Consider the following 24,194-nt stretch of genomic DNA (forward strand, 5'->3'; position numbering starts at 1 on the left):
AAGTGAATGTTTCCTAAATTGTAACCGGTAGATGCAAATTTGGGTACGTCATTTGGCTGTATGCACTGTTTCATAGTTGCGAGTACGTAAGCAACATTACTATATATTGCAGTTCATATTCTTCCTCTTAATGCATGCGTTTATTCAATATTGTAACTATATTTTGTTTTGTCGTTTCGTTAGTTATTGTCGCTACACCATACTTCTTGTGATTTACAGAAAGCTTTACAAATATATGTTAGACAAACTCTTTAAATTAATATACATTTTTACACAGTATTTGCTATCTGATTATATGAGATAAAAGCATGCGTTCGAATTTTAAACAATAATGAAAAAAACTTAAAAAAGATCATTATCTCCAATATCATCAAGTTAGAGTGGTAAGGCTATAAGAAAATCTGGAAAAGATACTTCATAACCTGATAATTCTGGTGTTACATTATTCAGAGTAGCCTTTTGCTTTGATACTTGACAGGATGTCAACAGGGACCCTTACAGGCTTGGGGGCCCCTAATAAAGTTTATTCTGTCTACCTTACGAATTATAATTCAGTCAGGAGACAAACTGTTCCTGATAATACTTATGCTGTATAAGCATTCCTCTTGCGAATGTTTATTTCGGTCAGAGGCGAGGAACCTTGATTACAGACATTGGTATTTTCAACTAATATAAATACTTTTGGATCCGATTTAACGTGTTTGGAAGTAGGTCGGGTGTAGAATTTTATAAAAGTTGCATTAGTTTAAGGTAGTAAAAAAATTAAAGTCTTCCTTGAAATTTTCTCGTCTTTGGGTGACAATTACAATAATTGTACACTTAAGGACGCAATAATAGAGTTTTAAATATTGAGTAAAAACATTGTGCTATTTCCTGCTGGAAACTGGAATTGCTCAATTAAGAATAAATCAATAACAGTCATTAATTATCAGTATAAATCAATATAAGTAACACAATACATAACATAAAAGCAAATAACATTTATGTTAAGATTTTGTCAATTTTAAATATTAAATTATTATGATAGATTTAATTTATGTCTGAAGTTAAATAATAATTATATTTCAGTTCGTTCTTGCATTATAAACAGATATGAATTTAAAATACACGTTTGCTTCAAAACTTGACATGTACTTAAAACTACAATGGTAATGATAATTCCAACAGTATATTGATTATTGAAATATTACAGTGTATTTTCTTGAACTGTTATTTGGAACAGCACATAGAACTTAGGGCTAGTTCATTGTAAAGATTTGTATAATTCTCATAAAATTGTCAAGTCATTCCAAGCCATATTTATTCTAACTTATTTTTTAACTTTTAAACGTTACTAGACTAAAATTGTTTCACCCTTAAACATTCCTTTGTAAAAACGTAGACTCGATTTAGTTACAAATATTCCGAAACCACGTTTGTAAACATATTCCCTGGTAAAGGTTGAATTGTATAGTTATAGCTAAACGGCCAACACCTTAAACCTGAAAAATTATCGAAAAATAAGTAAGAACAGTTATTGCTTGGAATTAGTTTCAAATTTTATGAAACGTGTCAATTTTGATTTATCTTGTGAAATACTCGAGTTAAAAGTTTTGCCCAAATGCGATCGACCGCCATCCAAACTATATACAAATACTACCTCTGTATGAAGTTTATCGTATACATTAATAACTACAGTAAGTCAAAGTCAAAGTCAAATCATTTATTGCCACAAACAATACAAGGATTGCACAGGCAAAGGTCAAATTAAAGTAAAATTATCTAAATTACTAAATTTAACATTACATACAGAACCAAAACATAACATACTAAAACTAGTCTTCTTCTCAAGTAAGTAATCCTGGACACTTTTGAATTAAAAATTCTTTCAATTGGCTTTTAAATTTGTTGGGCTCCTTAACATTCTTTAGATACTGTGGTAGAGAATTAAACAATGATATGCAGGAGGAATATGTTTTATTTCTGAAAAAAGTGGGTGCTATGGCGAGGTAGGGTTATGTTATTGTTGTGACGGAGTTGGTATCTATGAGTATGTGTAATATGAGAAGTAAAATAAACCAAAATTCTTGATTAGAAATGTCTGGCTGTTGAGGATGTATATTGATGGAAAAGTGAGTATGCCTTTCTCTCGAAATAGCGATCTGCATGACTGATTTCCGGCCAAGTGAAAAAACTATCCGAACAGCTCTCTTCTGCAACCTGAAAACATACTGCGTCTTGGTGCTTTCATGGCCCCAAATTGGTACTGCATAAGATAAATAAGGGTAAAAACAACCATGATAAGCCAACAAGAGGATGTCAGCACTTTTGAAACAGGCAAGTCGAGACAATAAAAAAAATACTGCTACTTAGCTTACCTGTAACTTTCTCAATATGGTTTGAGAAGTTCAGATTACGGTCAAAAACAACACCAAGATAATTAACAGTGGCTGACGGACTAAACTCGGTATCCTTTATGATAATGTTCAAACATTCATTATCCAACTGGTTTCTGATTGCAAAATCAACTAGCTTGGTCTTTGCTGTATTAATACATAAAGAGTTTTCCTCCAGCCACTGAAATAATGAGCTCCCCGTCTATGAAATTTGATTCTCCAGCTGTGGTTTACTCTTACTGGAGACTACGATGATGTGTCATCAGCAAATAAGTACAAGTGAGAGTCCGAAATACACCCGGCTATGTCATTTACAAAGAGGAGAAAAAATACAGGACCAAGGACCGATTCCTGGGGCACCCCGGTTCTGACAATTAGTTCTTGAGAAAGTTTTTTTTTTTTAGCAGTCCGTCAGCATCCATATAGGGAATCTCAACCATCTGTTTTTCGACCAGTCACATAAGAATGTATCCATTCAAACACATTGCCTCTCAGCCCAAGATACTCCAGTTTCTTCAAAAGCAAAGTATGATCTACCACATCGAAGGCTTTAGATAGGTCTAAAAAGAGCCCCATACACATGTTCCTTGTTATCTAGATCCTTTGTTACGTCTGATATAAGACTAAACATTGCGTTTGTTGTAGACAGACCCTCTCTAAAGCCATACTGTGTGCATAGAGAATATTGTTTGAAATCAGAAAAGAAGATAACCTTGCAAGAAAGAGCTTCTCGAATACCTTTGAAAACGTGGATAAAATAGCTATAGGACGAAAATTATTTATGTCATGATCACTGCCATTCTTTTTATAGAGGGGTTTTTACGATAGATAATTTAAGAGCTGTAGGGAATATTTATTCCCTCCTCAAAAGAGCAATTAATCAAATATGTCAGTGGGCCCAACAAGAAGATCAGCACAATTCTTCAAGAGATTAGATGATATTCCCATCAAATCCCGCAGAGCTACCCGGCTTCAGCGATTTGATTATTTTAAGGACTTCTCCTTGATTTGCAGGAAAAAGAACCATCGACGAACACACTCTTTCAGCTGGGAATAACGATAAGATATAGACCCAGATGAGTCAGCATGACTTTTAACTCTTTTGCCCACCTCAACGAAGAACGTGTTGAATCTGTCTGACACAGCCACTGGGTCCCTCAATAGTTTACCCTGCTCGTCTTTAACAAAAAGTTCTTTGAAAGCCTTTACTCTTTTTCCAGGAATCATGTCCAGTAGTTAACGTATTCACAATTATTCCTACAATGTTATATATATATATATTAGTTAAAAATATGAACGCCCGCTATCTAGAAACCATACGTGATATTAAGAAACACGTTAAAACAAACATTATTGTTAATGATCGGAGAATTCTACAACTCTTTTTGTTTTGCGCTATAATGCATAATAACTTATATATAACCATTCCTTCTCCAAATTTTGAATAGCCACCATTTTGAAATTTTAAGATATCGAAAACACTAAAAATAAAAAAAAAATTTATATTTACGTAATGCATTTAAAATGTATTAGATTAGGTCTATGAATTAGTCAAGTTAAAATATTTGCTTAAATGTAAATTGTCGCCTTCTTAAACCTTTTCATTGTTTAAGACTGACTGACGAACGCAACCAAGCTATGTGCAAATGCTGCCTTTGTATTAAGTTAAATCTGAATATTGTACAAATTACGGCGGTTATTATGTACACAAGCTTGTGTTCTATTGTATAAGCCCATACGTGCACACATACACATATATAAACATAAAATGGGCTTCTTTGTTTAAAGTTCCTTTAACATTTCGGAATTTGCCGTGATCAAAAAAGAAAATACAATAATATAATAATACAAAAATATAAAAACTTACACTAATCATCAATAATTAATAAACATAAATTAAAGAACATATGATTGAAATAGAGAAAGATTTAAAATAGATAAAAATAATTTAGCAACAAAATGTGTATACATATATAATTAATATAATTTATCTTTTGTTCAGACCAAACTGTACTTTAGATTTTAATACTAACTGATATGCATCTTCTAAATTAATAGATACATTGTGTTTTTATCTTCGGGTACTTAGCAAATACCTTACAGTGAATAACATTGTTCAAAATTTTATTAGTGGCGTAATGCATATAGGGAAACCAATTCTTTATTATGTTTTTTAGAAGAACAACGATGATTATTCATTCGTATGTGGTTTATTATCAATCCAACATAATCCATGTGCAATGTCACATGTTGTGACATTCAATTACATCTTCTTTAGTTTTACAATTAATTTCTCCTATAATTGGATAAGTTTTCATAGTTTTACTACTAGTAAATGAATTGGATAATTTTATACTTTTGTAAGTATTACATCGTTTGTCATTACCGGGTTGACACATAAAATCTGTCTTTTTACTTTTCGAAATTTTTAATTTCAGTAGGTGACAATTTGAGGCTGTACCAAAATATTGTACAGGTTATTATTTCTACTAAACACCAGTCTGATGGTTTTGAAAATAAGTTTGTTATTGGTAAAGATTCAAGAATTTTGAGTGCTGCTTTTTTAATATTATTGGTTTTATACAAGCCATAGAAATATTTTGTTATAAATTTTACATTATCATTTTTGGGGGTTTTACGAAGATTAGATTGCTTAATTTCTGTAATTAATTATACAATTCGGGAGCAACAAACAACTGATACCTTTCGACTGTGACATGTTTGGCGCTCCTGGCTTGTGCAAGCGTATCTTTAAAGTGGTCGTGCTTGCTTATAATGCGTTGACGGATTTCATTGAAAACAGTATCGTTGAAATTGTTATACAAATTTCAAATTTTCTGGTATCTTGTAAAATTTAAAACTTTATAGCCTATTTGAAACAGCTGATACATATCAAAAGACAAAATGTAATCGTTTCTCCCGGCTTGTGTAAGCGTACCTTTAAAGTGGTCGTTCTCGCTTATCCATTCGTTGAATCAATTTCGTATTAAACATTTTAAAATAGTTGATGTTTAGTCAATGTTGTATGATTAATCTGGTTGTATTGTTATTTGGCTTTAAACATTTTCAACAAGTGCTATTTTGTTAATACTAATGAAAATAACACATATTTTATTTTCTATTTATCTATTTAAAATGATGTGCCTAACCTAGTTTCTTTAGCTTAACTAGTTTTAGAAATAATATTTTTCATAAAAATACAAAATACTGCTAGTGGATAACAAGAAATTTCTCGACCTATGTTTTTATGGCATATTTTGTTTGAAATGATGGGTACTATCGCCCACAGAAGTTTGCATCGCCCTTTTGTGAACGCCTTGTACATATATATTCTTATAAATTTTCGGATTATTGTGGTTATGGATTCTGGGGGTCCCAATCGGAGAAAATCCCAAAATCTCCCGGAAATTCCGTAATGAGAGCGATTGCAAAAAGGAATTTTTTGTTAAATCTAACTAAAATAAGAGTTTTGAAGTTTTTAGTTACCTTCATTTCATATCGTATAGAAGGTCATATATATCGTATAGAATTTCAAGGTCTTTAGCAAACACGCGAAGTTGAAGGTTAATTTGATGACTCAGTAAGTGTAGTAGCTCTTCTAATTCTATACGGAGATAAATACTCACGTAGGGCGAGACTTTGTTTACGGGACAGGTAAATAAATATTAAGAGATTTTAGGTCAATTTGACACGGTACAAAGTTTAGGTAATAATTCTACTCCAGACTTGTCCAAGCTCCACGTTGACTAATAATAGATAATTAATATAGCAGTCCATAAATATAGAGTGATTTTTTAAAGAAAAACGAGTGTATAGCAGTACGATAATAATGTAACACAACTGTGTTGTACTGCATATCATTAGCAAACTATGTTGTACAAACACAACACCAGGAACACACTGTACAATCTGTTCGCTCTCTCGTATACCCTTCCCGTACTAATGAACTTTATGTTTACAAAAGAAATAAATGTGGAGTGGGAAAAAACATATTGCCTCACCTGTTTTAGGTAATTGCGAAACTGCTTTCTCAAGTTAGGCTAAGAAATAAGACTGTTCTAACAATGCTTTAGCCATGTAACATTTATATTGCATAGATCAACCAAGATTTTAATATTATTAGATGCTTTTACTATTAAAAACTTATTAAATATTGTTTTCAACTGCATATTACTCCAGTCGATATAAGTATTATAATTTTAATTAATTAAAATGATAATACAACTGTGGTAATGTCTGTCGTTAAGACTTACACTTTTTGAGAACTGATATCTGTTCACTTCTTCAGGTGTAAAACCTTAAAACATAAGGTTAAATGCGGAGGAAAGTTAAAAAAATCAGATTAGTGTAGGTTGAGAAATGTAAAACACCGCATCGTATTACTTCTTGTGGAAATAATCATTAACCATAACAAACCTAATTCTGGTGATGATTTATGATGACGGGTTAGTGGAAAGAAGAACACAAGTGTTGCTAAATCTTCTGTTGCAGAATAATGTTGGGTTCTAGAAAAAAAAAGAAAACACACAATTGCATCAATACCAAATCCTGCTGTATAAACTACTCAATAGATAGAACTGAACACCTTTACTTTAATAATACTTGTCAAATTGTATTACGCATAATTACAACTGTGGTTGGTAAAATAGAAGAACGGTTCTACCGCAGAACAACGGTTATCTGATGCCACGTGATGCTGGGTGTTGCAGGGACTGTGCAGTATGACTACCGTGCAACTGGAAAGCCTGTTTAGGGCATGCGACAAGACTGGCACTGGGAGGATCGGGCTGGACGATTTCCGCGAGCTCTGCACGGAGTTCGATATCCTCGAATCGGACTGTGTCGCTATATTCCATGACCTCGACCACGACGGAGACGGCCAGGTGAGCCTCGAGGATTTCGCGTGGGGGTTCCGCGATTTTTTGCGGAGCCCCCAGGCACGCAAGGGCTCAGTGTTGGAGTACGAAAATCTGATGGTGAAGGGCAAGGCTGAGCCGGCGGCAGCACTAGAACTCGTTCAGCGGAGACACTCGGAGGCGCGGAACGCTTGGGCCAACCTAGTCGCCGGTGTGGGGGAGCCTGCTGTCAGAAAGTTCCTCAACCAAAGGTAAGCTTATTTTCAGTTTTCTTCCCCACCATTTATTATTTGCTTTAATATTATTGCTTATCAAATCGGAAGAAGGTCTCGCTTTTAAAACAAATAAACTACATTTAGAAAGAAGGTAATTTGTGTAAAATATCCAGTGTTTACATCGTATAATGTAAAGTCAAGACAGATTCCAAATTGCATTTCCCATTGGTTCGGACTACGATATGTCGTTGGTAAATATGTATGTTGTTGGAGTAACTTTGAAATTCACCAGGTTCCGAAACGGTAGCAGGATAATACGGACTCGGAAGGAATAGTCTACCGACTTTGCACCAGCCGAAACAACATCCTGAGCAAGGATTCAAAATAGTGTTCAGGTCAAACTCCCGAATCGCTTTTCGGACTGCCCCTTTTTATGAGACGTTCTAGACGGGAAATAAACTGATAGAGCGAAATTATTAAACACCTGTAATTATCAAAGTGTAGCGACACACAAAGTGTGTGTGTGTGTGTGTGTGTGTGTGTGTGTGTGTGTGTGTGTGTGTGTGTGTGTGTGTGTGTGTGTGTGTGTGTGTGTGTGTGTGTGTGTGTGTGTGTGTGTGTGTGTGTGTGTGTGTGTGTGTGTGTGTGTGTGTGTGTGTGTGTGTGTGTGTGTGTGTGTGTGTGTGTGTGTGTGTGTGTGTGTGTGTGTGTGTGTGTGTGTGTGTGTGTGTGTGTGTGTGTGTGTGTGTGTGTACACAAAGTAACGTAGATCGACATTTCTTTACACAATTTGTAATTTTGTTGCAATTTGATCTTTTGGCCCACGAAATTAATATGGTTTTTTCTTCTTCCAAGAGGAACCTATGTACCATACTATATCTTAAGTACCTATCCAGCAAGAGTTATTGTACAGAATGACAGTCAGACAACATCGCGATTATAATTCGACATGGGAATGCCTGATGGTAACATCAGTATTTCCGTGTGTTTAAAATTACAAAGGCAACATAAGATCATCCACATTGGCACTGTAATTGTACAGATATGTGGGAATATGAGAGATGGGAAAGTAAATGATTGGTTTCCACAGAAATGTAATCCTCCTTCGGGGGCAATCAATTCCGCTTTGGTAAACTTTAATGACACTCCCGACCTTGCTGTCTTACTGGCAGTCGGGTAACATTCGCTTACATGTGCGTTAATGAGACATTGGCATTGACAACACTGGCTTGCAGGTCGTACTGTACGGCACCAAATACATCGGCATGATGACTCTTTCAGTGTTAGTGTCCGCAGAATGGTAGCCTAATTGCTATATATCGGCTCTGATGACAATTTGTAAATTCTTGGCGACAGCAGTCTTTATAGCAATTGACATGCATCGTCTTCGATGATATATTTGTTCCCCACGATCACATGGTGCCAATATACAAACGTCGTATTTGATGATACTTTCAATCCTGATACTCGCATATTGTCGTTTGGCATAAAATCAGCTTTGGCGACACTATTGCTGCATGACAACGACATACTCGTACATGTGTTAGATTCGCTCTCTGCCGTTCTGAACAAATCGTGACATTGGCTTTGATGCCACATTGGTCCCGTCTTTGGTTGTTTGAATTTTCGAATTATTTTAATGAAGTGCATAATAATCTGACGGTTTTCAGACTTTTTTTACAAAAATCAAGTTTGCTCCATAATTCCATACGATTTAACCAACATTTGATGAAGTGTTTTCTTCATACAGTTGCACTACACAGTAGTGTACTGTTTATAAATTTCATAGAAAATAAATAAGAATGAGTATGTATGTCTAAATAAAATGATACAATTAAATCTTATGAATATGAAAAAATACTCATCACAATATTTAAATGTTATTTGAGCATTATATGTCTCTGTATAAAGTTAAAAATTATAAAAAAAGAAAGAAGTTATATTTTGTTTTAAGTCTTATTGAGGGTAAGAATGCAAGGTGTTTTGTTCAGCATAATCCAACGATAGTGAAAATGCAATCGAGCATAAGGGTAGGCATTTGCATATCTCTTGTTACAAGGCCAATTTATGTTACTTTTAAGGTGGTATTAAAAAAATTGGCTTACTCTCCGATTTCAGAGCTTTAGCCCATTTACGTTTAAAATTCAAATTTTTATTGATCAGGATTTTATGCACCCAAAATTAAAACATCGTGACATTAAAATAAATTAAATCAAATTTCCGACTGTTATTCATTTAGGCAATTTTTGATAATTTTGCACCCATTTCCTGTTTTATAATCTTGTACTGGACATAGAAAATCATAAGTTGAAGAAAACAGAGTCGGTGGTGAACAACGCAGTGAACAAGTAAGCCAAGCATAAACCCGATGTGGTGTTGTGGAATAGTACAGTAACCGTATTGTACCAGTGACTGTAGAGAGCAATCTGTTGCTATTGTTACAACTACGTAAGTTGTCGGTGGCACTGTCAAACTACTTTCCAGCTGTGATAACATCAAGGTCAAACTTGCACTATCTTTACGAACACGGCAGGCTTATAACGTCTGACCTTGTCCCGTTTATTTGTGCTGTTCAATATTCATATCTAAAATCCTTCATTGTTGTTTATCAAATAATTCACTTCCTGTTGCTGATACCTTCCCATGGGCGATCCTCGGTTTCTTAGTATAGTACACGTTTTAGTTCGGATTTACCAGTTCATACGGTTTATTTCACCAGAATATGTTTATAACAAAGCGATACAGCGGAGTATTGAGAGGCCCGGTAGGACGTAAGGAAACCCCCTTTGACCTTTTGACCCCAAAATCAACACAGTTCTTCCTTAACCAAGAGGAACTTATGTACCAAGTTTGGTGTTTATAGGATCTTTCTATCTAGAGTTATCGCACAGACAGATAGACGGCCGGACTGTCCTTTAACCATTTGACCCCGAAATTAATAGGGGGTTTCCTTGAAGCAAGAGGAACCTATGTACCGAGTTTCAAGTTTGTATTACCTTGATAACAACGGATAGATGAACGAACAAAACACGATTTTAAGGAGGCCCTGTCGCGTACTTTGTAGAACTAGCTGTTACTCGCGGATCCGAACGCACTTCCCCGCAGCATAACCGGTGCATAATAACTTCTTTAAAAAGATCATCCTAAGCTTTCCCGTGATAAGTTATGGTCGATATCCCTACCTTTGGAATTACTAAATAGCTAACTCTAAATGTCAGTAGATAATTTAAAGCTGGAGGGGAAAACCTGACATCGATTTTCGAAAGCAGCAGCTCTAATTCATGGAGCTGGCCAAATATCAGTCTGCTCATTCGGAAGATTCTCTTCGGCACTCGCCACTCCCTACTTTCTTGTATCAATCCAATCTCATATGTCCGTTTGTATGCAAAATCCGGCTCGATATACTTCCATTCCTCGATATTTGGGGTGAACAATGCCACAGCTTCTTTGATTAAATATAGAATTTGCCATTAAAAGATAAATATTAAATTTCTTTTTAATATTACATTGGCTTACAATTACTATTCGTGTGGTTTCCGATGTGACTTTATAAGGGGCTCGTCTATACTCTTGCTGGATTGTGTCACTAATCATGAGTTAGTGAGATATTGTGTTCCCTCTCTAATCAAATGAGATAGTGGTTTCGTGCACCCTATTCCGTCTCATTGCATCATACCTGGAAACTCGTAGACAATCGCAGGAATGTCATCGACACCTTTACTAGATTGTTAGATGTCGCTAATCATGTCTTAGGAAGTGAGAAGTTGCCGTTTCTAATCAAATTATAATAGTAGTCTGGTGCACCCTATTCCGTCTCATTAGCTATGTTTACACTTGTGCGATTTTGCGTGCGTTTGAGGCATGCTGCACAGCGCATGCGCTAGCGCACGTGACGCATGCGGAGAGAAGAGTGCTTGTTTTTTCCGGGGAAAACAGTCTTCTTTCTGAATCGCGTGCTGCAAAGCAAGCAGTTCCATAATTTTGGATATTTCGTGCGTCAAACCGTGCTGCATATATTTATTATTACAGTTGTTATTTGTTAGTTTTGTTTATATATTACAGTGACGTCTTCAGATAAACAAACTGTTTGATTTTATAGAAGACTACAGACACTATAGTGTATTGTGGGACATAAAGGGAAAAGTGTTATACCAATAAAAACAAACGCAATGACGCTTACCGTACACTAGGTGAGAAGTACAAAATGAGTGAAAAAGGTGTTAAATCCAAAATTAAAAACGTTCGTTCATATTTTTCAAAAAGAACAACAGAAAATGTCGCAAAGAAAAATTGGTGCCAGTGCTGATGACGTATATCAAAGTTCCTGGTTTGCCTAACAAGCATTTGTTATTTCTCGGAGACTCAATCACTCCAAGAACGACGAAGGACTCCTTAGATGATACGATCACCGAAGAAGTTTAAATTGGGGAAGACGATATACACGACAACATAGCAGTAAGTTTATTTCCTTTTTATTTAAATATCAAATTGAATACAATGTGACAACAATCTTTGTTAGTAATAAAATAAAATAGAGAGTACTTTATTAAAATTGCACATAATACAGTGGGTGTATATAAAAAGAATTTGGTAGTTTTTAAAATTCATATTTTATTAACTATCCTTATAACTTTGTTTACATTATAATTTCAGCCGATTTGTTTAATAGATTATTTAACTGCTGTAGAAGGGATGTAATATAACTATAATACAATTACGTGTGTACATTTATTAGTTTGATTAAAATTGGATTGAAACACATTTTTTGGGACGAATAAATGTTTAATGATAAAAGATCAGTCATTACAGCCTTGATAACATTAATTTATACAATTCTTTAAAAAATTTGATAAAACAACGTTTTTATTGCATTATTTAAAACGTGTATTGTGTCTTCTAATTTGAAATAGATCCAATACCAGTTAAGAAATATTCCTTGAATTCTGATCGAACCTGTTTTGCTTTATTCGTCATGTTTCTGGGGGGTCTTCTAAGCGCTGTTAAATCTAGTATCCCCTGCAGTATGCCTCCTCCATGTGCCTGGAATGACCTCTCTTGTATTAAACATCTTCACGGTCAAACGTCCCTGGTGGAGTGTATGTTTGTGAACAGTCTGGTTGGGAACGCAGGAAATTATGAAGATTAAACACATGCAAGGACAATATCTATAACGGTATTCTCAACTTTAACTTCGATGGGTTTTCGAAAAACCCTGAAGACAGAAGCCATCACTCCAAATGCGTTCTCTACAACAACCCTTCCTCTGGAATGCCTCCAATTATACATTCGTTGTGGTGAACCACGATGTAAGTCTGTCACATATGGTTTCATTATGTTTTCCGTTAGTGAAAAGCATCATCTGCTATAATAATACATAAGGCACAGGAAGATTACGACCTTCCAAAGGTTCATCTTGGGGCAATCCCAGTTCCTTGGCTAGCATTTTCTTGTGAAATGTAGTATTTTTAAAAACACCACCGTCAGAAATACGTCCTTGACAACCAACATCAATGTATATAAATTTATAGTGGGCATCAACTATTGCCATCAAAACTATACTGTGTGTACCTTTGTAGTTGTAATACTCAGCAACAGTATTTTCCGGACGTTGTATTTGGACATGTTTGCCATCCAAGGCCTCAATGCAATGTGAATAATTCCAAAACTTTATTAAAATCATGGGAAACTAATTTTTCATTCGTCCTCGTTCGCAGGGAGCTGTAAAAGAAGATCTAAGTTAAATTTTCGAACGCTTCATAAAGGGTGTAAACAAAAACTATGTATGTTTTTTTCTTTCAGGATGAAGACCAACCACTAGAAAAAGAAGGACCTGAAACTCAAGATACAGCATCGTCTTCTTGTCGACAGCAAAAATTTCTCCCAACACCACAGACCTGCAGAGGAATTAAAAGAAAAATAGATGATGATGGGAAAAAAAGAAGAGGCTGCCTTCGGATTTCTTGAAGTAACAGCTAAATCATTATCTGAGGATGACTGTTCTATATTTGGGGAGATGATAGCAACCCAGCTAAGGAAGTTGACTCCGCGTAACCAGGCAATTGACAGAAATAGAATACAAAATTAGATTTTCGATTTTGAAAAGGAGGAAATGAATAATTCTTTACAAAATAACACAGTAGCTCCTCAATATTACAGCCCTCTGGCCCCTCTTCAGATTCTTCTTATGGTACCCACTACGAACCTACCATTAGTTCCCAACTACAAATTTCCACAGAGAAATCCCAGCATCCAAGTAATGTGCTTGGGGAAGTACAGCTGTTTTTGTGTTTTAAACCTTGATAATACTGAGAAATAAGTGTTATTAGTAGGGTAATAATGTAAATAAAAACACTTACCTTGACAAAATCTTGAAGTGCTTCAATTATTGCCTTTAAGACCCCTGGCATCATCGACGAAATCAATGGCTTAGATACTTTGAACAGGTACATCAAAGATGCAAATGAGTCACCTGTTGCTAAATATCTCAGACATATCGCTAGTCTGATCTCAGGAGGAACAGCTTCTCTGAAGGTAGTATTTTTCTTCTCTATTTTTGCTCTGACTAATTCTAAAAGGTTATAAAAGTTTTCTCTACTCATTCTGGTATTTTTGAATAGAAAACTTTCATTCAGTTTCCAAATCGTTCAAAATACCATTATTCCTCCTTTTCAAATAATCACACATCGACATAGACCTAACTTACCTTTTACGTTTACGCACTTTTGACAATAATAAACACGCTACACTAATACCAGCTAACACAGCGTCACTGTCCATTTTAACACTAATAATAATTAAAGACACTGCGTCAAGCATACAACTAACGCTAAAATGTAAACAGCAATGAAGCATGCGTCAAAAGAATGCTTGGAAAAGCATGCGCTTGACGCAAGACGAAACAAAAAATTGAAAAGAAAGTTGAATCGAAAAATCGCACAAGTGTAAACATAGCTATTGCACCAGACCTCTTAACCAACCGCAAGGATGTCGTCGGAAAAGACAAAATTGGAAGTAATGACTTGGATGTGAGAAGAGTACAAAGAACACAAAAGGCAAATGAGAGAGCGGCAATGTTATTGCCGCAAGATTAAATTTGGAAATTTAAAAGCGAATGGGCTGGGGTCCTGATGTTGGATGGTTTACTTTAAAGTAAAGTAACAAAGTTTTTTGTAAAATATTATTACAATTCAATTCAGAAGTGTCAATTCCATTCAGAAATTCCTCAGATTGTTTCAACGTTATAAGGTCAAAAGAGCTAATGTTAGTTAGTAGTTGGAACGTTAGTATGGGCTAATGTCCCTGTTAGTAGTACAGCAAACCGTGTCTTAGTACTTACGGAACAGTATGTATCAACGTTCAGTTCTGTGCTAGTTCTTTACTAGTTAGGAAAGTTCAAGGTGAATAATTTATTCGTGAACTCCACAATTACAATGCGAGTATGTCCAAAATCGTTTCTGTAATAGCCCAAGCACGACTGCAGCTCCCAAGAGGGGGGAAATTCCGTCATTTAAAGGGTTTACGATATTTTTTGTACGTCCGCAATCAGAAAGCGAAGTATTTTAAATAGTTTCTCATTTAAATCTGATGGCGAGGATTTCGAAATCACGAAATTTAAAGACAACTTAATCCACGGCTCTTTAGCATGAAAAAGCTAACATGTTGGATAATATTAATTTGTATTTCCAAATCTCATCTCCATTAGGTCAGATCCAAAATTTAAAAATGAATTCCAAGAGACAATTTCTGTCATAGATGAAGGTTGCTATGTAGATTATTCAAGTATCTCGATCAAAAAGTCAAGAGTATTGTATGTTGTTTTCATCCTCCCGGTACAGCTTTTCGTTCCTGTACAGAAGGCAGTGTCTGATTTCCTTTTAGACGTGCATAACAAGCTGTCTAGGTGCAGAGACAAGGGACCGTAAAATATGTTCGTTACATTATTACTGACAGTTATGTCGAGACTGAAACAATTTAAATCTAATGCCCAAAGATATTTTAGTTCACTGTCAGTACTTATCAATATGTATACGACTATTATAACAGTTTTATAGCTGGTTTCTCTGAATAAAAGGGCTCAATTTGTTGTTGGTAACGAAACTCGGTCCTCCGGTCAACTCATTGAGTAAGACACAATATTGCCAACTCTTACGTCGAGAGTAGGCGGAATTACAAATTACAATTTAAGGTTATTTTTGGTTAGCATCAGAAATATTTTCCATGCAATTCTTGAAATACTACTGTTTCAAAATACATTGTGGCAATATGGATGTTTAAAAATTTCCCATTGTTACGTGTTGGAAAATAAACAATAAACAGTGTTTAAAGAGCTAACCTTTCTTGTATTGTAAACACTCAAATATACATGTAGAAAATTTGCCAATATAAGAAACAGTTTTTATTTTAACAGAGGGCCAGGTTTCCTGGGCCTGATAGATACCTCTCAGCCATCCGGCTTATTGTGCACCCTCTTCTAGGTTTTAGGTGTGTCAAATCGCAGGCCTTTACAAAACCACAAGATCTTCTGAACAATGCTTACCTCTTTAAACCCCTCTTCCGTATGCCTAAGAAAACCTAGGGACCTTGAGCGTTTGCTCTGTAATGCCGGACATTCAAATATGACCACATTTCCTGCACAGTGCTTTCTGAACCGGAATACCTATTCTGTTCAGGTGGCTTCGGAATATCCAATGACCTGTAATAAAACCAGTCATTTTACGGATCTCTTTTCTACTCATTCTAAGGGCATCTGCTGCAATGATCCTAGATGGTCCGTTGAACAACCGCTTTGCTTGTACGTTCCCCTCAGTTTTCTCCAATGTCGTCGGTGTTTGTTAAACATTTACTTGGCAACTGATCTACTTGCTAAGTTATATGAAACCCCACACGTTGGTTCAGGACCAGTAAGAGGACAGTTGGCTCCTAAGTTAGCACAACTGTCTGCTCCTTCATTGCCTGTGATTCCTTTATGTCCAGGCACCCATGTTAGAATACCTTTATTGATTTTCGCCAGCAATTTCATGGCCTTATGGCATTCCCATACTGTCTCTGAAATATAGTCTTGGTTGGCTAAGGCTTGCAGAGCAGCCCTTGATGGCTTTACCTTTGTAGCCTCTTTCCACATTAATTCTCGCGCATTCTGCAAAGGCTGTAACTTCAGCCTGAATGACAGAGGCCAGTTTGCCTAGGCTAAAGCTTAAGCTAGCTCAAGGTCTGGCTCCCCAGACCCCTGCCCCAGTACCCTTCAACGTTTTCTACCTGTCCGTGTACCAGGTTAGAGCCTTCTTCATGTAGACAGGCTCACCGTTTGGCCATTCCTCTCTTTCAACAATGTTGACTTGAAATGGTTTTTCCCAGTCCGTAACCTTTGACATTCTTTCAGGCATCATGTCTAGAATGTTCAGATTGAGAATGTCAGAGATGTTGGAGTGCTTGCTAGCATGGTGATGATGCCAGTTCCCATTGAATTGCAGTCTGTAGGCAGCCATCCTAGCCTCTCCTATGACAAATATGTCAAGGGGTGAAAGGTTTAGCACTACTTCCATAACAGCGGTTGCTGTGACTCTCATGACGCCCGTTGTCCCCAAGCACGCTGTGACCTTTGACTGGTTTCTTGCTGCAGTCACCTATTGGACCTTTGGTCACCTTACCAATGAGCCATACACCATCATCGGTCTAATGACTCTGGTGTATAGCCAATGTGACAAGTCGGGTCTAAGCCCCATATGCATCCTACCACACGTCTCACCATCATCAATGTAGTCTGAGATCGGCTGATTATGTATTCCAGATGACTGTTCCAGGTGAGTTTATCATCCAGTTTGACATCCTCGCTGCGTTTTGACCTCTCTTGTGACTCCGCACAGAGGTACCTGTGATCTTCTGCTACTAAGCATGTTTTCGCTATCCATCTGACAACAGGTTTCTCAGTACCCCTGGATGTAAGCTTAGACACTATAGAGTGAGTACTCGTATTATCAAAGCTCCTTCTATATCCAAGAATACTGCTGAAGCTATTTCCTTTTGTATACTAGTTTTTTATACTATGTTGGCTCCATCCATCGGGGATCCCTTTACTTCCGGGTGTTCGAGCCGAACAATAGCCAGCTTCTCAACGGAGATCTTTTCGGCATATGTTTCAGGTGTCTTCTTAGTGATACTTCCACCATGTTCCTTCCTTCTTTTATCCCCTCCCATCGCATATTCTTCAGGTGTCAGCTGCATTCGCGGCCTCTTCACACCTGCAAAGCTTGGGGTGTCTTGTTTTTGGGCTGGTTCGGAAGGAGTTTTCCCTTGCTCTGGGACTACGACAACATCCAAGTTCCCTTCAGAGAAACCGGCTTCGTTGTGTGGTTTTCTCTTCCCAACTCTTCTACCTTTTTTCGGGGGATTATCGGCTCACCTCTAGCGAGAGCCTCTTCAATCCTCCGCTTTCGTAGTTCACCTCTCGAGAGCCGCTTCTTTTTTGGCTCTTCCAGCCGAACTTCGCTTTGTGACAAGAGAAGCCTTTCTTCCTCCATTGGTGACATTTCAGACACTCTTAGTCACTCAATCGGTAGTTCTTCTGGTTGAGTTTCACTTACCTCTAGAGTTTCGGTTTTGTTTTTTGTTTGTTCATCCTCCATTCTGTTCCCACGAGAACTGGGTGTTTGCAGTCCATCTTTCAAGTGACCTGAATAGAAAGATAAGGGTTAATTACGACTAGGTGTCTCCTGGTTCCCAGAAGGCTCCGTTGAAGACACTGAATATACCCCCAGTGCCACAAGACTCTCAGCACGGGTTGCATAGCATCTTAGTCTGGGGTTGTGTATAGAGTGGAGGGGGAACATCAGGAAAGGAAGGGATAGGGGATTACTCTCGATTTCAGGACCAAACCAAGAGGGGGGAAAAGTTTTCTACCCTAGTCACTGGAATTAGTGATAAGGGAAAATGGCTCCCTCCTCTTGCTCTGCCTCTCCCTTAGAAGTTACAGCACAAGACGAGGAGGGTACATCACCCTCGATCCCATCTGGGAAAGTGGCTGATGCCGATGAAGATGCCAGTTCCCTCACGGTTATATAATAAACATGATGCTGAACACAATTCCAACAAAGTCAATCATCACAACTGAGAAATTTCATGCAAATGATTTGCCTGTCTGATACAAATCTACAGTAAGCCAGTCCTTGATTGGATTCTGAGTTTTATTCATTGGTATAGGATTTTAGGGTTGATGCAATACTTGCCTTTGTTACATTTGACATTTACACGACTATTTTTACCTTTCAGCATTGTTTGTCTTTCTTAAGAAGAAGGGAACCGACACTGGTTCTTGAAAATGACTGAGTTTTTAAATAATACTTCTATATCAATGTTGCAATCGAGATCAATCCTATAATCGTGTAACATGACCTGCCATCAGTGATGACTGCTACGCAAACACTAGTGATGTGTTATGAACATTTCTCGCAGCTTTGGAAGTTCAGCGCGGTATAGTTATGACGTTGAGGGGGTGATGTCGCGGTGTCAACTGCACGAGCAAAACAGCCCGACATAATCACAGCAGAGTGATTATCCTTCTAAGTAATAACTAGGCAATGATGAACACCAAACAATTGAAGGATTGTGTTACCACTGTTATCAAAAGTTCTCGCCGCTTTTAAAGTTCAGCATGGAAATCATGGCGTAATGGAGCGTTTCCGCGGCGTCCTCTAATGTTGGACAAGTATACGATCTGAATCAAAGTTGTGTTAATGAGTATATTTGTGAAAGCTAACGTTTGATAAGTGCTGATAAATGGTATAGGCTAAACACTGTCATACTCATATATCAATAAATGCGTGGTCTGCCTATACTACCTCATAGATATACTCTGGCCATATAGATCGTTATGTTTGCTAGCAGACATTAGAGTTCATGTAAGAACACGAAATATTAATGAGCATATTTAAATAATGTTTTGTGTAGCTGCCACAGTATAAATGCATGAATTTTATATAAACAAATAATATAAAATTAGGGTGAATTATTTATGTCATGATTATTTGTATAAAATAATTTAACTTAGTTTTGCCTTCCAGACCCTTGCCATTATTACGTCAACTGCCATTTACAACATTCGCCAAGGAGGGCGCAACAACATTTCAGTAAAACAGAAGAAAATCAACAGTATGCCAAAATTTAATAAATGTTGTTTAAATTACAACAATTAATGGACTAAATACATATATTTTTGGTCTATGAACTATTTTTCCCAAAACCTTTTATTATTAGACATTTTAGATATGTTATCAAAAAATGCCAAGCCTTTTCAACAATTTGTGTATAGTTATTAATAAATCTGATAAATTTGTTATTTGTTTTAAAATTTTTATAATTTATTTCTTTTATGTAGAAATGTACAAATTTACATTTTGCATATTCAAAAAATTTCTGAAATATAAAAAATCTAAACCAAGAAAAATAATATGTTGCATTGTTTTTGTTTATAAATGTTCAATGTCTAGCTGAAAGAAGAACTTAAGAAATGCACACTTAATCCCAAGCACACTAAAAGAACGCTGTATTTTCCATATATTTACCAATGTTAATAATTTTTATAAGAAAATCTCCGTAAATAACAGTATAGCGTTATTTTATTGACACCAAGCCATTTTGATCGTAGAATTTTTCACTACTAGTGGTTAATCAGCTCCATTTCTGCAGTAACATGTTTAACAGAAGGAATACTTGTTTTAATGTGAAGTGATATAAAATACGAGGAACAATATAAAATTTCAGTATATATTTTTCGAAACACAAATTCTTGTATCGGGAGGAGGTCTCTCAACAAAGCTTCCATGATGGAAGGCTTTACTTTCCAAAAGTGACCCTGGAAGTCAGAAGAAGAGGCATCTCTTATTTTGGTCCCAGCATTTGCAATCGCCTCCCTGAACATATTACAAGCATTGTATATTGTTCGTCTTTCAATGATAAGATGTATAAATTTTTAATCAATACCGACTAGTTTGTAGGTGCTGAACTGAAATTTAGGTAATTTTTTGGTTTTAGTTAGCATTTAGTATTGACCTGAGATGATTTGAAAAACATTTGTTTGCTGAAATACGCTCATGAATAAAGGCATATTTATTTATTTATATACTGTGCTTAAGCAGGGACAATTGTCCCACATAATACTCCCAAGCATGTATACCTACTTGAGAATATTTCTCTTATTTCATAAATCAACATTATCTGTTCCAAACGTCCAAACTTGCCCCTTCTCTATAATATCAACCTGGAAACTTGGAATGCGTATATAGCAGGAACGATTTCATTTGTATATTTTTTGTCAAAATTGTAATCAACACAACAAATGTAACTTATGTTATTTATTACTTGTGGAGTGGCTCAATAAAGCGTTTATATTTGAAGATATATCTAAAATGTATCTTACACTTGATTAGTGATACATATAAATATTGAACTAATTTTTGTCATTATTAGCCATTAAGATTTCTATTTATAATTATTTGTTGATTCCACACTGCTGCTAGATCTTCTCTTTGATGTTGTAGTGGCAGTAAGCTAGCTGACCTCTACCAGGAACTGAGGACGGTGGAAGGGACTCCTCAGCTGCTGGTGACATTCGAAGGTGCCATCAGCTCTCTCATTGATGACATCAAAGTCCTTCACGAAGAGAACAGAAAGTTGGAAGACATGTTAAATAAGTAAGGATCTTTTGAGGATAATCTATACACTTTTGTGTGTTTAAGTTCTTTCAAATAAAAACTTCTTAAGATAAATGTAGTTTTCTGTGGTATAGTTTATGTATATTTTTCAGGAAAAATTTTAATTTTCCTCTTAATACATGTTCTTATTGAATGAATATCGCTTACAGCTATTATATTCGAGTATTGTGTAAAGCATCAATGGATCAATGGAACCAATAACTTACAATCAATTCAGTTTGTGTAATGTATGAATTTCGCTGTTTTATGGTGGATCTTTTATTGCTAATACACATTCAGTGCTTGTTGCAACCCTGCATCGTAAAACATTTATTTAGATATTACACATGGTACCGAACGCTTGGTATTTTGAGCTACACGTGTTGGACATTTGTGTTTCTGAGCCATAGCTAGTTTCTGAGTATTGTATTTTCTATTAGCAGCACAAATCCAGTGTATTTGCTTTACTGTTAACAAGTAATTAAAAAAACATAGAGTAAACTAAGAATTCCAACTCATAGTTTTGTTTTTACATTGTTTGAAACACCAAATCCCCAGAATAATATAAGGGAGGTTGTTGTTACATGTAGTCAACCCAAACATGGAGTGACGTAACAGAAAAAAACCCACAGTTTTGAGGCATGATATGAGTGTGAGTACTCTTACACACCATGAAGTATTTTACCTAAATTCCAAATAGTATCAGTGAATTTACACCATCTCGTGTTTGGGTTGTTAATGTGTTATTTGTAGAACAACACTAACAGGTATAAATGACTATTAAACATCAAATGCTTTGCAGTGTTTTATCCATTTGCAAAATTAAGGATGTGAAGTACATAAAACTATAATTCGTATAATATTTCAAGCAGATGATTTGATTGTTTCATCCTTGCCAGAGATACCACATACAATTCTATTTAACTGAACTATATTATTGTTATTTAAGTGAGTATACAGGGTATAATTATTTATTAGCCATTCAATCCTTATATTGTGTTTTTGTTGACTGCAATCATTTGGTGGATATTGAAGAATAATATTCAAAAGATCATTGTTTATTTTATAGAGGTTCTAATTAATTTAATAAACTAGGGGAATACAATGATCACCCTGTGTACGAAAGTGAAAGTAAATATTGAAATTCATTATTCATCCATAAAGATCTTTGGGGTAAGTTCTTCTCTTAGGGGATTGATAGCTTATTCCACCAAATTTATATTCATTACCGTTATAGAATTTCCTAGGGGAAAATCTCTCTATATATATATTTTTTGAGATTACTAATGAATCAAACAATTATTTTTAATCTTAAATCATTTATTTATTTAAAAGATATTTGGTATTAAAAAGGTTTTTGATTTTACAGTTTTAACTTATTGCTTCTTTTAGAAAGCTTGCACGAACAAGACAACTGGACTTTACTTAACATTTAGTTGCACAACCAGTTTTACATATTTTAAATCTTTACTAGTAATAAACGAGTATCATATCTATAAATTAAATATATATGTATATATAGTCTAATATACCAAAAATACAGGATCTCAATACACTCAATCATTCATTGCAATAAAATATACGTGGGTAAATAGGAGAGGAATTGTCATTGAATTCAATTAAGCTTTATGTGAAAGATCAGTGTCAGGAAATTTTATTATACTCTTAATTTCTTTGGTTTCACCTATGTAACATGATACCAATAACTACAAGTATTTACCAATAACTAGTTATCATTAAATATAAAACCTACACTGCCACAGTGTGTTGTTGCTCTCTTTGCCATGCACTGCACCTTTTCATTTTCACACACCTTCGTGCTTGAGGATAAATTTTTACTCTACATGTAGGTTTGTCTTGTGTCACAAGAGTTAGGTAGACATGAGTGTGATAGTAAAATTTTTCATTGCATTAATTTAATATATGTCTAATTTTTTGTCTCTAGTACAGAATTCTGAATAAGAAACTAGAACGAAATATGTAGGTACATACTTAATCAATTAACTTTATTAATTTGTCTATTCATTCTGATAATTATGCAAAATACAATTGTGTAAGTTTCACATTTTGGATTTACCACAAAAGATCACCCTGATGGAGTGAGAGAAATATTTGTTAGACACATTAAATTAACTTTATAGTTACAGTTAACTTCAATTAAAAATGTATTCTATTAGGCCTATGAGTGAAATGTGATGAATTGTTAAGTCTAGCTTTTCTACAGAATACATCAAAATTTTAAATATAATATCATCACATTTAGAGTTGTTAAGAATCTTATGCAAACTCTAATGACCTTTATAAGAATATTTTTGTTTTGAAAAACTTACTTCTAAGATAATAGACAATAGACAAATATTTATTGTACAATACGTTTTTTGCTATCACAATGTAATAATAACTGGTACATAGTCAATGATTAAAAACTACATAACTAAACTTATTCTAAAAAACTAAACTTATTACTTTTCATATAAGAATCCGATAAAGCTTGAATATGATATGAGTAAATTTTGATAAGTTGGAACGAAACCTTCAACAAATAATTGTAAAAAATGTGATACTTATGTATCACAGGTATGTTGACTATTAATACCACGTAATGAAGTCTTAGAGATTAATACCAACAGTTATTGTACATGAAATAAGTAAAAGTTTTTATTTTGCTCCTCTGAACAAATTGCATGTACGCCAATATCTCTCGTACTTGAAACAACATAAGACAGAATTGCACATTGAAGTGTGTTGTCATTTTTTAAATCGTGTCCTTATTCCTAATATGTGTTGTTATTTCATTTTAATGAGGTAGTTATTGAATAATTAATCTTTTCAGAGAGCATGAAAGACACATAGGCCAACTGCGTACCTTGGAAGAGGAAATGGATTCACAAGTGGCTCGAGTAGAAGCTAAGGCAAGAGAGGATGCCCGACAAAAATTTGAAGGCGAGAAAAGGACTATTGTGAAGAAGATGGAATCAGAAATAATGGAACTGCAAACTCATTTAAGGCTGTTTAAAAAGGTGATTAGTTTTAGTTGTTAATGTCTATTTTTATTGATACCTA

General features: G+C 35.4%; 1 protein-coding gene across 1 annotated transcript in view; it reads left to right on the forward strand.

The window, feature by feature from the left end:
• Positions 1–24,194, forward strand: part of LOC124369019 (ras and EF-hand domain-containing protein homolog) — a 48,816-nt gene that overhangs the window by 206 nt on the left and 24,416 nt on the right. Inside the window, exons 2-4 of the mRNA XM_046826681.1 lie at positions 7,085–7,482; positions 20,979–21,131; positions 23,965–24,151. Of these exons, the coding sequence (XP_046682637.1) occupies positions 7,097–7,482; positions 20,979–21,131; positions 23,965–24,151 (726 nt within the window). The 5' untranslated portion in view covers positions 7,085–7,096. The remainder of the gene's footprint in view (positions 1–7,084; positions 7,483–20,978; positions 21,132–23,964; positions 24,152–24,194) is intronic.

This window comes from Homalodisca vitripennis, chromosome X (assembly GCF_021130785.1).
Source record: "Homalodisca vitripennis isolate AUS2020 chromosome X, UT_GWSS_2.1, whole genome shotgun sequence".
Taxonomy (NCBI): domain Eukaryota; kingdom Metazoa; phylum Arthropoda; class Insecta; order Hemiptera; family Cicadellidae; genus Homalodisca; species Homalodisca vitripennis.